Source organism: Alternaria atra, assembly GCF_907166805.1.
Source record: "Alternaria atra isolate CS162 genome assembly, contig: 25, whole genome shotgun sequence".
Classification (NCBI taxonomy): domain Eukaryota; kingdom Fungi; phylum Ascomycota; class Dothideomycetes; order Pleosporales; family Pleosporaceae; genus Alternaria; species Alternaria atra.
In genome coordinates, this window is record NW_025091323.1 from 1,670,009 (window position 1) to 1,686,507 (window position 16,499).

General features: G+C 51.1%; 7 protein-coding genes across 7 annotated transcripts; 5 read left to right on the plus strand and 2 right to left on the minus strand.

Annotated features, from left to right (window-relative positions):
- Nucleotides 1–612: 612 nt before the first annotated feature.
- Nucleotides 613–1,653, minus strand: ALTATR162_LOCUS5564 (uncharacterized protein; the record flags this gene model as incomplete). Its single annotated transcript, XM_043313183.1, has 2 exons — nt 613–1,156; nt 1,208–1,653. 2 exons carry the CDS (start codon nt 1,651–1,653, stop codon nt 613–615), a joined length of 990 nt encoding a protein of 329 aa, XP_043169118.1.
- Nucleotides 1,654–2,060: 407 nt separating this feature from the next.
- On the plus strand, nt 2,061–3,336 carry ALTATR162_LOCUS5565 (uncharacterized protein; the record flags this gene model as incomplete). The annotated part of the gene is made up of 3 exons (XM_043313184.1): nt 2,061–2,236; nt 2,298–2,519; nt 2,589–3,336. 3 exons carry the CDS (start codon nt 2,061–2,063, stop codon nt 3,334–3,336), a joined length of 1,146 nt encoding a protein of 381 aa, XP_043169119.1.
- A 411-nt stretch (nt 3,337–3,747) lies between these two features.
- On the plus strand, nt 3,748–5,220 carry ALTATR162_LOCUS5566 (uncharacterized protein; the record flags this gene model as incomplete). Its single annotated transcript, XM_043313185.1, has 1 exon — nt 3,748–5,220. One exon carries the CDS (start codon nt 3,748–3,750, stop codon nt 5,218–5,220), a length of 1,473 nt encoding a protein of 490 aa, XP_043169120.1.
- Nucleotides 5,221–5,638: 418 nt separating this feature from the next.
- Nucleotides 5,639–10,089, minus strand: ALTATR162_LOCUS5567 (uncharacterized protein; the record flags this gene model as incomplete). Its single annotated transcript, XM_043313186.1, has 5 exons — nt 5,639–6,046; nt 6,960–7,411; nt 7,486–8,187; nt 8,243–9,716; nt 9,808–10,089. The coding sequence occupies 5 exons, from the start codon at nt 10,087–10,089 to the stop codon at nt 5,639–5,641; spliced, it is 3,318 nt and encodes a 1,105-aa protein (XP_043169121.1).
- A 417-nt stretch (nt 10,090–10,506) lies between these two features.
- On the plus strand, nt 10,507–11,707 carry ALTATR162_LOCUS5568 (uncharacterized protein; the record flags this gene model as incomplete). Its single annotated transcript, XM_043313187.1, has 3 exons — nt 10,507–11,009; nt 11,060–11,158; nt 11,200–11,707. The coding sequence occupies 3 exons, from the start codon at nt 10,507–10,509 to the stop codon at nt 11,705–11,707; spliced, it is 1,110 nt and encodes a 369-aa protein (XP_043169122.1).
- A 1,363-nt stretch (nt 11,708–13,070) lies between these two features.
- Nucleotides 13,071–13,768, plus strand: ALTATR162_LOCUS5569 (uncharacterized protein; the record flags this gene model as incomplete). The annotated part of the gene is made up of 3 exons (XM_043313188.1): nt 13,071–13,278; nt 13,422–13,693; nt 13,748–13,768. 3 exons carry the CDS (start codon nt 13,071–13,073, stop codon nt 13,766–13,768), a joined length of 501 nt encoding a protein of 166 aa, XP_043169123.1.
- Nucleotides 13,769–14,045: 277 nt separating this feature from the next.
- On the plus strand, nt 14,046–14,933 carry ALTATR162_LOCUS5570 (uncharacterized protein; the record flags this gene model as incomplete). Its single annotated transcript, XM_043313189.1, has 1 exon — nt 14,046–14,933. One exon carries the CDS (start codon nt 14,046–14,048, stop codon nt 14,931–14,933), a length of 888 nt encoding a protein of 295 aa, XP_043169124.1.
- Nucleotides 14,934–16,499: the final 1,566 nt, after the last annotated feature.

Consider the following 16,499-nt stretch of genomic DNA (forward strand, 5'->3'; position numbering starts at 1 on the left):
AGTCCCAAAGCTTTTGATTCTTCATGAGTGTTCGCAGAAATTACATGGCAGCGCTGGAATGACCTGAGGCATTAGGAGTGATAGATGAGTGGTACAGAACTTCTTTGGCGATGGGTTGATATCTCGTGCAACGCTTGCGAGAGCTGCCAGTGAGCTTTGGTTGGCTTGTTTAGAGGTGAGCCTGTTGGCAATGTTGAGAATGAGCTCCGTGGGGGAATCATTTAGTTTAGCCATAGTGGTGTAGTGGTCGAGTCATGATGTCGAGTCGTGGGCCGAGATGTAAGGAGAGTCGCAGGAGGTTTGACGGAGGAGTGGAGGTAGGCCAGACTTGTACGCGCCGCGATTCTGCTACGACAGTATACATAGTAATTCTACTTCATCCGTACACATAGCAAGCCCCTGCGGTATCTCCACACATCGTGAGCTTATGCTGTGTTCTACATACATTGTGAACATCTGCTTTTCTAGTACCTTTGGTGAAGGTAAGGCATTATGCTGGATATGACGTTGAGCGTGGTTCAGCGCTTGCATGACGTTCACAATAATGGTAGAAAAGATGAGAAAATGCCTGGATCTCAGTCAAAGCAGTTGCTTGTATTCACGAAACTTACTCTACTTAAAGTCCTTCTCGCTCAACGAATCTTCCGTCTTCTGTATCCTTTCCCAGGTTTCGCTCCACTTCTCCCACTCACCCTCAGGAAGCTTACCCTTGATGGGCAGTCGGCCACCTTCCATTGTTCCAAAACCGGTAACCCTCTTTACAGCCTCCTTGATGCCTACAATGCCGTACTTGCCAATGAATTCCTCGGCAGTGCTGACCGTGTATTGCAGTTCCTTCATCTTTTTGAGATTCTCATCACTTATGGGTCTCGTCTCTGCCAGCTTCATTAAGGAGCATACAGTCTTGGGGTATATGGCTGCTAGGCCATCGATGACACCTGCCGCATCGAAAATGACGATGGGACCGAGTTGTTGGCCGAGACCAGAGTAGACACGGAATTTGTTATGGTCGATCTTGGGGTCAAGGGAGACTTGGTTGTGCCACGAGACGACTGCGTGTGACATCTTGCAACCGACGATGTTGGGGTGTTGGGCGAGGATGCGGTAGGTCTCGGGGGTGACCATTACGCCGTTGGTTACGCCGGGGTAGTTGTATCTATTTTTTCGTCAGTAAAATGCTGATGAATTTTCACACATGAACACATACATTAGTACTGGTAGGGGGCTCTTGTCCGCAACAACCGTATACCACTCCCTAATGCCTTCCTGGCTCGCCGCCGCACCAAAGTACCCTGGCGCAAGTACAAGTCCCCATTGCGCACCCGCCTTCTTGAAGTCCTCTAGCCACTCCAGTGTCTCATCCACACTGTTAATTAGTGTACCAGCCATGATTGGGTAGTCCTTGAAGCCCGCCTCATCTAGCCCTTTGCGCACACCAGAAACAAGGTCAATGCGCTCTTGTCGTGACATGTGAATGGCTTCACCCGTCGAGCCGAGCAGGACAAGGCCTCGCACACCATTTTTGGCAAGGAAGACAGAGTGCTCAACTTGTGTTTGCACGTCAACAGCGGGTTGCAGCGATTTGGATTCGGATTGGGGTTTGAAGAAGGTTGGGACAGGGACGAAGACGCCGGTGGGTGGTGATGATGTCATCTTGGTGGTTTGTGCGTAGAATCGCTTTGCGGTCGCTTGGTGATGAGTTTCTTTGCTGATCGGGGATTAAAAGTCAAACTACGGAATGTTATGCGCTGCGAACCGTGAGTTTTATTGCATGTCTTGGTCATCCGTTCCTCGGGTCACTTTACTCCAGCTGCCGAAGCTATGTGCCCCGCGGTGGAGCTCCTCTGATCCTTTTAACCCCGCGCTGCCGTTCGGCTTACCGCGAGAGGGACATGGCGGCGGCAATACCGTGATTGGTCGAGGTGGGACTCAAATGGACTGACATGGCTATGTCATTTTTAACATGTAGAATTTCTTTCAAAGTTCTTGATAGTATCATCACACCAATCATCCCAAACATCAAAAGAGCTAGTGGATGAAAGCAGACGAAAACGTGTACCATGGGAAAGATAGCAAAGATTGAATACTTTCGTGTCCCACCCCGGTGGCTGTTCGTCAAGATCACGGATGCCGATGGAAACTATGGTTGGGGGGAAGCATCGCTAGAAGGCCACACACAAGCAGTCGAAGGCTGCTTGGACGCTTGGGCTGAGCGATACGTTGGCTTTGAAGCAGAGTAAGGCGCTCTCTTCCCCGTGTAGTCTCATTCAAAACAGCAATGGCTAATGACTCCAAAGTGAAATTGAACACATATGGCAAATGTGCTGGCGCACCAGCTTCTACCGTGGCGGACCAGTCTTCATGAGCGCTCTGGCTGGCATCGACATAGCACTTTGGGATCTTAAGGCCCGAAAACTTAACGTGCCAATCTACCAACTATTGGGCGGAAAAGTGCGGGACAGACTAAAGGTTTATGCTTGGATTGGTGGAGATAGACCAAACGATGTGAAAGAGCAAGCGTGAGTAAACCAAGCGGCGATTCATCTGTTACCAAAGTCCAAGAGAAACTTACTGACACGATGACATAGCTTAGCCCGCAAAGCGCAAGGATTCCATGCCGTCAAAATGAACGCGACAGAAGATATCGGCTGGCTCGACTCGCCCTCAACTCTCCAGTCCGCCGTCGACCGTCTCAAAACCGTCAAAGATCTAGGAATGGATGCCGGCATGGACTTCCACGGTCGCATCCACAAACCTATGGCCAAGCAACTTGCCCGTGCCTTGGAACCTCACCATCCACTATTCATCGAAGAGCCCCTTCTCTCCGAACACATTGGCGGCATCAAGTCTTTGCACGAGCAAACCTCCATTCCTATTGCACTCGGAGAACGTCTTCACTCACGCTGGGACGTACGCCCTTTTCTCGAAGCCAGCTGCGTTGATATCCTGCAACCGGACATCTCGCACATCGGCGGCATCTCGGAAATGCGACGTATAGCCTCCGCAGCCGAAACCCACGACGTAGCCATAGCACCACATTGCCCATTAGGTCCTATCGCCCTCGCTGCATGTGTTCAGGTAGACTGCACACTACCTAATTTCGTCATTCAAGAGATGAGTTTGGGAATTCACTATAATGCTGGGAGTCAGGATCTCACGTCTTATACCAAGAATCCTGAGGTGTGGGATGTGAAGGATGGGTACATTGAGTTGATGAAAGGGCCGGGGTTAGGAATTGAAGTTGACGAGGAGATGGTCAGACGGGAGAGTAGGGATGCGAAGGCTTGGATTAGCCCAGGATTCATTGGGCCGGGAGGGGAGGTTAGGGAGTGGTAGGGTTTGGATGCTCTTGAGCCATTCTTGGAGGGTGAGCAGAGGCGATATGATCGGGAACGGAGAAACTCACACCATCTCTACAAGATGTTCGGGACGTTTGAAGAGACTGTATATCTCCTGGATATATCACGCGACGTATGCTCGAAAGTATCTTTAGAGGTGAAAGAGAACACAATAGGTAGACTTGCCACCTTCACTTCCCCACCTTTTTTCCTATTATCATCTTTAGTATTCAACATTTCTTGCTGCCCCACCTCACAATAGCTATCTAACTACTGTCTCATCTCGCTGCTGCTCACAGCGCCTAAGCAGGAAGTATGTAAAGCTCGATTCGCCCCGTCCCCTCCCTCTTGCTTCAGCTCTCACACATCTCCTACACTTACATAAAAACCATCACCAAATCACGCCACAATGGCATTTCTCTTCTTGGCCGCTATCTTCATTCTTCTGGAATGGCTCGCTTGCGAGCATGACCTCTTCTCGCCCGCTTTGGTCCCTGCAGCTGGTCTGCATACCGCCCCAACTTCGCCTTCCTCTTCACTCTCCGCCTCTGCCCCAGCTGGTCCGGTCGTATCGCCATCGCCATCCCTGCCGCGTCGAGAGCGCCGGACTCTCGCTCGGTCACGGTCCCGGTCTCCGCATGCAATTCCTGCATGGGCGCACCCTGACTCCCTTCTTTCTCCTTCTCGGCACCGCCCTGCCGAGGGCAAGTACGATACCTTCCTGGACGTCAGGTCCACTGAGGCCTTTGGCCAAATGGAAAGAGTTTGGGATCCGGTGTCGGGTTGGAAGTGGGCTGCGGTCCGTGGTGAAAGATTCGCCGCAAGGAGGATTTCTCCTCTGAATTCTCCTCCTCCTTCCCCTGTGGTCACGTCACCTTCGCCTCCAATCGTGGTTCTTCCTGCGCTTGTTGCCGCTTCCGCATCTGTGGTCATTTCGGCTCTGCCAGCACCTGCGCCAGCACCCGTCATCGTCTCTCCGGCACCTCGCTCGGTCATCTCCATCCTGGCTAGCATCCCTTCTCTGCCCCAGGGGCTTACACACGTCTTTCCACTTCCGATTGCAGCACCACTGTCACAGCTACGGCCTCTTTTTAGTGGAATGCTACCGGCGACTCCTGCTAACTATGCTTCGGGCTCACTGGCTATGGTGCTGCCCGACTTCACACCTTCGCTTTCGACGCCCCTGGCTCCTCCCCCTTCAACCTCCTTTCCAGTTGGGGCTTATGTTCAGCCCCAGGCTAATGAACATTCTGGATTCGTCACCCCGCTTCCTACTTCTTCCTCCTCTTCTTTCGCCTTCGGTGGTCTCGGCGGTGTTTTCGTTGCCCCCGTTCCTTCGTTCGTTGGTGCCTTTGATGCCAAGTTCAACTTTGCGGCACCCTCCTCTTCTGCCCCTCGTCGTCGCGGTGATCGACGAGGAAACATCATCTACAAAAAAGTCGATGACCTTCGCATCGAGGACGACAGAGAAGACGACGATTCTCTCGACGAGAAATATTACGACGCTGGGCTGGTCACCTATGACCTCGTCATGGGAGTCGATCTCTCAACCGTGAGCACGTGTGGGCTCGAGAAGATCATTGGGTGCATCTCCGGCTCCACCCTCTCCTCCTTCGAGACGAATCTTCGTCAGAAGGAGAACGGACTTCGCTGCTTCGCTAACCTCCTGCGTTGGCAATGCGGATCCCCTCGACCGCAGCCCCCTGGTGGGACTCCGGTCCTTGGCCAACTCATCACCGTGCTGGCACGTGTCGATGGGTTGGTAGTGGATTTTGTAGCTGACAATGGAGGCCAGCAGCAGCAGTTCGTTGGGGCGACTTCTTCAAGTGGGTGCGAGCGTGGCGCTACTTCGAGAAATATGGCTGGCAGGCTTACAAGGTGAAGCTGCAGCAAGAACTGAATCCCACTGTGTTTGGACAGTTGGCGGAGTTGGTGAAGCGGCATCAAGCCCATTGGGTGAGATTTCTCCGTGAGGGCCCGGGTCGCGATTGGTGAGGTGTTGTGCAGTTTTTCTCGTTTGCTCCTTTTCTTTGTATGCTTGTTGTCGGCTGGTCCGCGATGAGTGCTGCACTTCACGATTAGTAGATAGCTGGGAACGGCACCTTTTTCTGGCTTCTCATGTTTTCTCTCAACCATACATGCCCTTTTTGAAGTGATTCATTACAGCCTACCCTGGCTATTCTCAACCCCTTGAGATTTTGATATCATCAAGCCTCCACACCGTTGAAGTATCTTTGCACCCCCAACGTCTGATCCGACATCGCTGCAGATATCCTCAAATACCTCCAGACTGCTCTATCCTATTCCTCATCTACACTCTCCAGATCCGAATGACCGCTGAAATGCTTGAACTTGATCGGCATCGGCGACTCGCCCAAGATCCCAGAGCGATGCGTCGGCGGTGGCGGAAGGTGGAAAGGTCGAAGGCCACGAGGGAGCAAGGGCGTAGGCGGGATTATGATATCAGGCCGAGATGGCGAGTTAGCTGGAGTAGTCGAACTGACTATGGGAGAAGCCCTGATGCTCGTATCGGTGTGTACAGCCACGCTTTCACCCAGTGTCTCATCGCTATATACTGTACCGCTCCAAAGCATCGCCTCCCACGGCCACACGAAGCCCTCGTCGTCCCATGGCCAGGTATGGTTTTCAATATACTCCATCAGAGCGTAGGTGGGGAAGATGAGTGCAAATGCACCGAGGAAACCAATCTACCAATCATCAGTCATGAATCATAAGGTATCCAACTTGTGGGTTACACACCAGACCGGCAGTCAGTTCCTGAGGTCTCGGAAAGTACCCAGGTTGCTCATACTCTGCGGCTGCAAATAGAATTGTGGCGGCAAGTGCAATGCGCGCATATCTATGCTTGGACAAATACGCGATGAGGTTACGATATTCTCGGCGGAGAAAGTCGGGGAGGAAGAAATCCATAACTCGTGTTTTGGCGCGACACAGAAAACTCGGTGTAGTGGCGACAGTAGGTGCGTCAGTTGGGGTGGGATTGGGGGCCGCCATAGTTGATGATGCAGTTGTAGAGGCGGCTGTGCGGTTTAATGTCGCCACTGCCCTCTTCGCGATGAGCGGAATCATACTTGAGTGGGAGGCCGTGCGTCGCGCGTGAGTGATGACATGTATCGGTCACGCCTTTCTGTACAAGATTCCAGCCGCGAGAGTGAGGGAGGTGCGCGTTACCCTACCTAAATGGGTGAAAGAAAGCAAACGACAGCTATTGAGATGGCATATACGGCAAACGCGCGACACCCTAGATCAAGCAAACACAAAGAAATGGCTTGTCGACTTCCGACTGACCTACGACGGGAAGGTGCATTAGCTCAAACTCACATCCAATATCTTCAATCACCATTGAAACATGTCTCGGATTTATTCAGGGTATATCGCCAATCTACCGCCTACCTTCAAGCAACAATCACTCCTTTGGTTTGAAAACACGATGCCTCGCCAAGAGCTGCGAGATCATAAAGTGCGAAACATCCTCATCAGCCCAGTACGTCATGTGACTCGCTATACTAGCCAACAGCGAGATATCAAAAGCCTAAAGAAACATTAGAGTGAGTTCCAAGGCAGACTCATGGGGGAGAAGATGGAAGTCTTGCTACTTACGCCTTCTTGGATACTATAGTCCACGCGACCATTACTATTCAGTGCCCGAACCTTCTGTTCCTCCTTCTTCAGCTTCCGACTTCGTTCTTCTAGCTCTTGCCACTCTAGATCTTTCTCGATGTCTCGCTCACCATCTTCGCTCTGCTGACTCTTTCTTCGCTTGGAGAAGCCAGCAAAGAGGGTCTCGATGTCGCCTTCGATGAGTGTAGGAGGGTGCTCACCGTCTTCTCCTTCGGCAATGGTTTCCTGTCCAAGGCGGCGACGGCGTTCTTCGCTGATAAAGGCGCTCGTGGGTTCATTGAGACCTGGTACGAGGCTCGTGTCGTTGTTCGATGTAGGTGCGGCGGCGGTAAGTGGGCGAGAGGTGCGCTGTCCTTGAGCACTGTTGCCTGCGCCTGTCATTTCTGTCCCTGATATGCCGAGACTGCGGTTAAGAAGTCCACTCGCGATGCCTGGAGCACAATGATGTCAGTGTACAGTTTCCAATGAGCAACAAACCAGGCGCCCAGACGTGATGTTGACTTACCTGAGCCAAGAGAGGTCCAAAAGTCCGTCACGCCCTGGCCGACTCGTTGGCCAATGCCGGTGAAGCCTTGGGACGCGGGTGCACCGAAGATGCCCTTTTTGGTATATGGTAGAGGTTGAGCCTTGAGCGCTGACATGGCTGGTGATATCAGAGGCTCAATGCGATAACTTATCGGATCAGTCGGGTGGAAGATATTGAAGACTTGCTTGCAAAGAGGTGAGGATGTCGTAATGTCGAACGCATGCTCATCTCCACCTTGCGAAAATGGGTCATCGATAGATGTCGCCGGTGTCTTTGGCGGAACGAACGCGCTGGCAGAGGTCTGTGGTCTCGCAACAATCGTACGTCCCTTCAACATCTGGAAAAGTCCAATAGGTGATCCGAGAGCATAGAAATCCTCTACTTCAAAGTCTAGCTTCAAGCCTTCTTCAGTAGATCTTCGCTGTTTGATCGATTGTGAGCTTGGCTTTGCTTTGGGGTCTTTCTGGATGCATAGAATATCGAACATGATAGCAGATCCGAGCGAATGCCCGACTAAGCTGACTTTTCCCTTGAAGGAGGGGTTTCGCTCCTTGAATAGGCGATATGTGCGATTTAGTTCATTCACGACGATTCGAGAGATATGACCTTTGTATGCAGGACTTTGATATAGCAGAATGTCAAGAGCGAGATCAGTGAGGAAGTTACGAACAGCAGGGACGCCTACAATACAATGGTCAGTATGGTTCACAATGTAAATTTGAATAGTGCAACACACCTTCAACGGTTATATCCTCGAGGTTAGGGTATTCCTCATCTTCGTGGTCGAGGTCGCCCAGGTCGTGTTCTTTGCGATTATGCTTCAAGCTCTGTTTAGGGAAGTCCAGCAAGTGCCGCCAAATAATGGGAATGACTTGTATGCGATTATTCTTGGTCTCCGACTCGGTCTCCGCGTTCAAGGCCTGCAGATCGGGCGAAGCTGCGTATACGGATTTGAGAGACTTGCGCATAGTGTTCACGTCATGGATGAAGTTGATCGACTCCATTCGCATCCCAAGCCGCTGTCCGATACCATGTGTCACTAGGAGCAGATGCTCGATCTCACGATCTTGATCACTGCCATGCTGGGTTTTGTAGTCTTCGCGCATCTCTTCCTCCTCACGCTTTCGCATCTCCTCTTCCTGTTGTTGCTCGTACTCTGGCTTCGAAGAAGTCATGAGTGATGATACCTGCCTTTCAAGGTTGCGCCTGCGTGTTTGGGAGGGCGACATGCTTCGCTCGTTCTCTGAAGTCTCCCCATCGGTGTTAGCGTCGGAGTCTGATTGCTTGCCATGATCCGAACCGTACGCCAGCGCAGGCGTTGAAGGTCGGTCCGTCTGCTTTGCGCCTTGAGGACCCTTGGCAGGGGTTGGCTGCTTCTTCTTCTCCTTGGGATCGGTGTATCCACGGATGTACTTGTATCCAGCATAATGCGCTCCTCCAGCGAAGCGCTGATACAGCGTACTGCCCATGCGAGACCACATATCATCGGTCAACATCCAAGCTGTTGTCTCGTCTTGGTAGGTAACGGTGGAGTTTAGGTGTGCACCGAAGAGTCGATGTGTCCGTGGCAAATCGGCGGGAGCATTGGAAGATGCAGATGCATCGCCCAGTTTCGAGTCGTTTGCTTGCTTGGAAGCTTCTTTTCGCAAACTATCATACGATGACTTGGGCGTGACTGGATTTGATGTTGAATCACGACTCAGCTTAGCCAGCTCCTTGCGGTGGTCGTCGCCAGCACTCGGTCCCATGGAAAGTGGCCGAGCACGAGGCTGCGAGACTGCTCGCTTCTCATCTGACTTTCCAAACTTCCACGGCTTCACCTTAAGATAGCCTTCCTCTAATTGCATGGCTAGACCTTCGTCGACAGCCTCCCCATCTGGTGTGAACCATGTTCCGCGCTTCACATCGTATACGGGACCGAGCCAATATGATGGTGCCAGCTCGCGTGTCTCGATCTCGACATCGAACAGGTAGTCTTCGTTGACGGGGACCTTTGTGGTTTTAGGAGGAGTGGAGTTCGATTGGGTAGGCGTGGTAGGACTAGCGATGCCCTTTCTCAGTTCGTCGGCATCGGCTTCGTCTGCCGTCTTCTGGAAGGCAGCCTCAATGGCGCGAGAGTCGCCGGTACTGAAAGGTATCCACTTCTTGGGTTTGGGCAGGGCGGTATCGGGGGCCATGGCATGTTTCGAAAGCGGTTTGCGCTTGGGTGTCTGCCAAGGTCAGTGTTGCAACCAAAAGGCAGCTCTCATATTGCAAGAATGAGGACAATCGGCGTGAGCAGGATATATATTGGCTACTTACATCTATAGCATGAAACCACCTCACAGCCAGCGGAGGGCAGTCCGGAGGGTACCGCTTGAGACTCAGCCTATACCTCCGATCAATCACATGGTCTCCTCCTTGCTGGGGAGCCAGTACTGCCGCAGCTCTATCCTTCTCCTTCTCCTTCTCCTGCTCCATCTTCTTTGCCTTGTCCGCACTTCCCTCGCTCTTGGACGCTGCCGGGGGCTTGGGTGTGCTTGCCCGTGAAGGCCATGGGGACAGGTTGGAGAGGAAACCCTGCTTGTTGTCCGGTGCAGTCATCCTGTCGACGGGAGGGGCGTCGCCGCCAACACGAAGCTTGCTCAACCAGGAGTTGGCGCGATATCGTGAAGCTTTGGATGGTGAAGACTGCGGCCTCAAGCGGGGCGATCGGGCAAGCACGCGAAGATGGACGCGTCGAGGAAACGTCTTGGCGTTGGTGGGGGGCTCAAAGAGATAGGGCAGCCAGATACATGTTATACAGTCATTAGGCGGTGGCAGGGGTCAGAAACATTTGATTGCATGTGCTCGTGTCGTGTCTTGCATGTGCTTCTGGGGCTGCAGCCGCAGCATCGCCGTAGCGGCTAGTTACATCACCTCACAGGCGCGCGGGGCAGCCGACAGCTCTTCCACTCGTATTGCGTATCCATCATCTCCGAGCTGCCGACACTACCAACCACACCGCCAAACCTCAACACCATGAATATCCACACCATACATGATCTGAACGCGCGCAATCCGACGCCACCATCTGATACGTACCAGCCGCAACGTATCGCCGACGCAGACCGACGACTTCTGCGCTTCTCCGTCACTGATGCCGTGCATCTGAAGCTGAAGCTACAAGCCCTCGACAACGCCGTGTCAAGCATACATCCAGAAAAGCATGACGAAGCTGATATTGCGAGCATCACCAATGCGTGTCAAGAGCGGCCTTTTGAGGAAACTGTATACGTTGCTGGCTCAGAGGAGTTCTACCTCGTAGTAAAAGGTCTCCCGCGACCACATATCATTGCTGATGTTTATGCTGAAGCATACAAGAATGTGCTACAGGGCAAGCCCTACGTGAACAACTACAACTTGACCGGATCTAGGGGAATATGCTGCATTTTCTCCGAGGTGAGAACTGTGCTGGGAGACATTGATCGCGTGTGTGAGACCAACCTCGAAGGCGCATTCGCCAAACTCGAGGAACGAGGCAGGTCACATATCACTGTACATACTGCTATCTTGCTAATACTAAATAGTTCAGCCGTTTCCGTTCCTCCGACTCCCTGCCGAGCTCCGCCTCCATGTATACTCGTTCCTTCTTCACCCAGATCGTCGCATTATCCTCAGACCTCAACGCCAGGTGTTCATGCGCCCACGTCTAAATATCATGCGCGCCAACAGGCAGTTACACGATGAAGTCAGTAAGTACTTCTACAAGAATTGGAGACTGTGCGCGCGAGTAGGACCTGCACTCCTGGGCCACTCACGTCGGGACTACGTCGCGGTCAATCTTCAAGAGGCGATACCCACCATCAACTCGGCCACCCGTGAGCTCCTAAAAGAGCTTGAAATCCGCATCTATGAACATCTGCGTTATGCTGTTATAACAGCCCCACCCCCAAGCCCCATCAGCAACATATTTGATATACTTAAACTTGAGCGTGTACACATAACGTTCGAGTTGTCCGATACCTTTAGAGGGCGCACGGAAGATACAAATATGGAGCGGTTTGGCAAAAGCCTCATCAAGCAAATTCCGGCGTCGGTGAGTGTATCATGGTCTCACAAGGACGCGGCAGCTTTCTTCGGTAGCCCTGCTGTAGAGCAGCGCTTGTATCAGGCCTTACAAGACAGAGTATCTCCTGAGATAGGTCTGGATGTAACGGCACCGGGACGTATGGTGACGTAGTAATCTCAGCATGGTCGTAAGCGGTCGATTGTCGATCCCAACATGCATCAACAAAGAGGACGGCCATCTCTTGGCCGGAATACCAAGCTTTACTACCCTTACATCCTTCTCTGCCTTAGCGATTGGTATGCTGAATTGAGGCGATGACGCTTGGCTTTTAGTGTATATCGAGGGTGCTTTGCTCAAGTCCACTCAAAAGAAGATCAAGGGTCGTACCAAGATTGACGTTGCCATACTTATCGCAGCTTATGTGGCTCTTCCAAAAGCAAGCACGAGCATTCCTGATCTTTTGGTCTCCTTTCTCGATTGATCCAGACAGCAAGCCACAAGCTCAATGATGGTTGATGTAGGCGATCCAAGTGTCACGGGATACTTCGGCTCGCCACCGAGAAATCATCTTCGAACTGTAGCTGGTGGTTGAAGCTTCAATTCCGGGGCCAACACGACTGCCTACAAAGGGACAACAGACCTCAAAGAGATCGAGGCTAAGCTTTGTACGTTCACTCTGGCGCTCTTCAGCCTGGACGAGCTCTAGCAATGCCAAGGTTAGCGTTTCTGAAAGCGAACACCTGCGCGCCTGCTTATCAAGGAAGCTGGAGAGGCTGGTCAAGATGACAGCATTCTCAAGACGCCTTGGAAGGGATCGGACAAGTAGACTAGCGTTCAGGCCTATCCATAGATACGCAAGAATGAGAGCGTATATGAGCTGTTTGAACACGTAATCGCTCATGAACTACAACCCTGACTCTCATGTCGAGACGAGGTGTTTGCGCAATCATCTTGTGGACCCCAATCCTGGTGCGATCGGGACGACTATGCTGTAAGTGAATGGTAAGCAAGTCGGTTTGGGTTGACCATATTACGGACTGTTGCTTTCTTGATTCACTCAACATCAGCGGAGAGAATTCAAGCAAGCGTGCTGTAGAACCTATCAGTATTAGACATGGATGCACAAGTGTATGATGGCTATTCGTATGAGGAAAAACAACAAGCCATTTTTCGATCATTACATGTTCTGACATAGCGATACTCTCCATTTCAACAATAATGCTTCAGAGCATACGGTGATGACATGACAAAGGACCGAATTTCCCCATGCAATATGGGCCGGCAAGCGGCATCTCGTTCGCACATTGGGGTACTTGGGAACTGCCGATTGCGGGGTTACTGCAGCCTGCAGGAACGCGAACTCTAAAGCTTCAGCTTCAGCATCGGTCTTCGGTCTTCGGTACCTAATAACGGCAGGAACTCTCGGTACTGTGCGTAATGTAGTACAATTATATAAGTTAGCGATGCAGCTATGATGTCTTTGGCGTCTACAGTCTTCCGCTAGTCTCTAGTGACATATCCAGCTCTCTTCAAGATGCGTCTATTCAATCCTCTTGCTGCACTCGCTGCTGTTATTACCTTCACAATGGCGCAAGATACACCAGCACCGCCTCAAATGACTTTGATCTATCACATGGAAGCAGATCTGGGAGAACGATTCTCGCTAGGTTCTATTCCAACGGGTCAAGAACGCATCGTCATCCCTATTGTCGGAGGGACATTCAAAGGACCCAGAATTTCTGGTGAGTAGTTCGGTTGAAGTAAATGAGGTGGTCTTGGATGAAGCAGAATACAACTGAAGCTGTGGGATCACTTTCTTTGTTCCAACTCGTTTTCCTCGTATCCTATGACGTCACAACTATCGTGTAATACTCACATTTCGTAGGTAAAGTTCTAAACCTCGGCGCCGACTGGCGCCTGACGGACGCGCAAGGAAAGTTTCGGCCAGATGCTCGTTACAATATCCAGACTGATGACGGAACCTACATTTACGTCCAGACAGAGGGTCTTCCTCCTGCTGTAGATGGTGCACCATCGATGTTGCGAGGGAGATTTGAGACAAGCACGAACGGAACGGCTGCGTGGTTGAACGATGTGGCCGCTGTGGGCGTCATTAGAAGAAATGGCACGTCAAGTGTTTTGATCGATATGTGGCAGGTAGGTGAACCAAAAGCGGGTTGTGAGGCTGGAGTGAGGCTAACAAAAATGCAGGCATCCCCGCCTTCAGAGTGACCAGGCCTCCGGTGTAAAAACTTAGTAGAGTGATTGATAAACTAGAAATGATGAGATTGTTATTGAGCTCAAATTGTGTAGTGTACTTGTGCTTGATGATTATGTTCTGTACTTCTCCTTGCGGGGGCGGCGCTTGTGGCTTGACGTGTGGCTGGGAGCCGAAAATTGACGCCGACCTCGCTCTACCGCCAAACCTCTTCTTCTCTCGCGACTCTCATCCCGCCCTCTGTCGACACGTCACATCCCTGTTTGGATACATTACATCAGGATTATGGACATGCAACAATGGCAAATCCTGCCGCCCGATCTGGTAGAGCTCCAAATTGGCCAGGTTGACCTTCTGTTGGCTATGTACCCTGAAGAGATTATCTTCGATGAGAATTCTCGGGGGATATTAGATATCTTGCGCGACACCGATGATGCCAGGTCTAAAGTCGCTGTCAAACTGACGCCAAGTATCTCGGTCATCCTTGATCTACCGATATCAATGGCCGAAGAAGAGGCGTCAAATTCGAGGACATTGCGCCTAGACATCGGAATACCGTTCGCGTACAACGGGAGCCTGCCGCCTTCTGAACCACCAGTGGTTAAAGTACGAGTACAGCAACCCAACTGGATGAGTAAAGCCGCGACGTCACAGTTGACAGCGGATATTCCGGAAGAAGAAGACTTATTGGGTACCATCGAGTTCATTCGAGAAGCTGCATCCGAATACCTCGCGGACATTGAGAAGAAGGAGATGGCTCTAGACACCGCAACCATATACGCCGGACCGCTGGTAAGAGTTTGGTTCTATTTCCCCTCGATTAGCACACGTTCCAAGCGCGACGACTTCATCAAGTACGCGCCGTCCTACCAGCTGACCGGCTTCCTCTTTGCTGGCAAACCCGGTTTACTCTGTGTCGAAGGTGGCTCGCAAAACATCGATGACTACATGAAGTTCATCAAAACGGAAAGCTGGGGTGATATTCCTGCGCATCATAAGAAAGTTAGTGAGCGACACCGAGAGACATGCGAGAAGAGGGTCTTTCCAGACATGACTGAGATTACGGATACGGTCGGTGAGAGACGCGGGCAAAGAGCAAATAGAGGGGATATGAAGGCGATAGAAGAGTGGCTTGTGGAGAGAGGCCTGGGTGATGCCTTTACAAAGGTGTTGATGTAGCCCGGAAGGTCTCTTGAAACGCTACCCGCTACTTACCGCCAGAAGCTCGGCGAACCAAACAAATCCCACGCTTCAAGTTAACGACGCGACGTCGGAACTGATACTACGATTCTCTACATTCTCAAACTGCCACTTTCGATCACTTTCTTTATCCTTTCCATGTCAGCACTTACTGCAACATCTTTGATATAGAAGACTAAAGTCGGTACTTCACTCAACCCCATTCCATTTCCTTCCCGATACAAGAGCGTCACCTTGTCTACAGTCTTGTGACCCAATCCAGCCTTGTGTTGAGCAAGCAGCCACAGTATACCACTTCCATTTGGTGTCCCACATAAAGCTATAGCCTCTTCAGACTCTATCGGAAAGGTTACGCCCGGCCATCTTGGGAACCAGTCATCGTGCGAAATCCCTGCCTTCGCTTTCTCCTGTTGCTGTTTGCGGAGAGAAGCAAGGATAGTGCTGCAGATCGCTCGAGTATCGGCGTTGAGAATCTCATACCTTATTACAATCTTTAGCTCCGGTAACAACGCGTGCTCAGCCGGAGGAGCCAATGACTTCCATTGCAAAAACGCGATATCGGACCAATATCGCAGCTTCGGTAGATCGGCTATTAGGGTCGCTGGATCTAGATTTCGGCACGGGTTTATCATCGCTACCGGCGTCGTGTTGCATTCTGCTAGTAAAATGCCAGCCTTTGAGTCGAACACGCTCTGAATTTGCCCCATCGTAGCTGGATAAGTCTTGCCATCTACCGTGACCGTCTCTTCATGCAAAGTAAGCTTACCCGCTGTAAGGACATTGGGAGGAAAGGACCTGAGATTAGGGCTGAAGGCTCTGATTAGGTCTGCAGCAGGACTGGGTTCGGTGGTAGCAAGAGTGAAAGTACACCAGCCCCATTTCTCCAGGTCTTCGTGGTCCTGGAATTGACTTTGAGGCGGGCCGCTGCTAATATCTGTGACTGCAAGAGCGAGTAGATGTTGCCCTTTTGCAATGGAATCGTGGTATGTTAAAGTCGGCTTGACCTTGCGTATATGAGGTTTAGTACTCATACTTCAGCTTTTGAAACAGTGTAATACTAGTCAGCGGTTTTAGTTGTGCCGATGAGTAAAGAATTACTTGTACAAGAAGGAAGTCCGCGCAAGTTTGGAAATGATTGTTTCACGGCACTACATGCCCTCTAAAAAATGGAGACTGGTTGCTATTATATGGATTGGTGTAATAGTATAGGAATTGCGCAAATGTACGGCCTCAGTTACGCATATCGTCGTTCTTATGTACCTAGGTACACAAAGTCATTGTGGACATTTCCCCAACGTCAAAACCTCAACTCTCTGCCATAAAGCACTGTTGATACTACAACTCCTTATTTGTTGCCAGAAATACGGACGATTAATTGATGTTTCTGTTTTCGACGCCATTCGTCTTTGAGAATTTCCTTGTACTCGTGTTGTTCATCGATTGAGAATATCTATCCATACCGCGCTTTCTATAGCTTATGTCATGGATGATACATGATATCAACCATGAGTGAATAACTTTTCTTGGTACGAAATCATTCCCAAT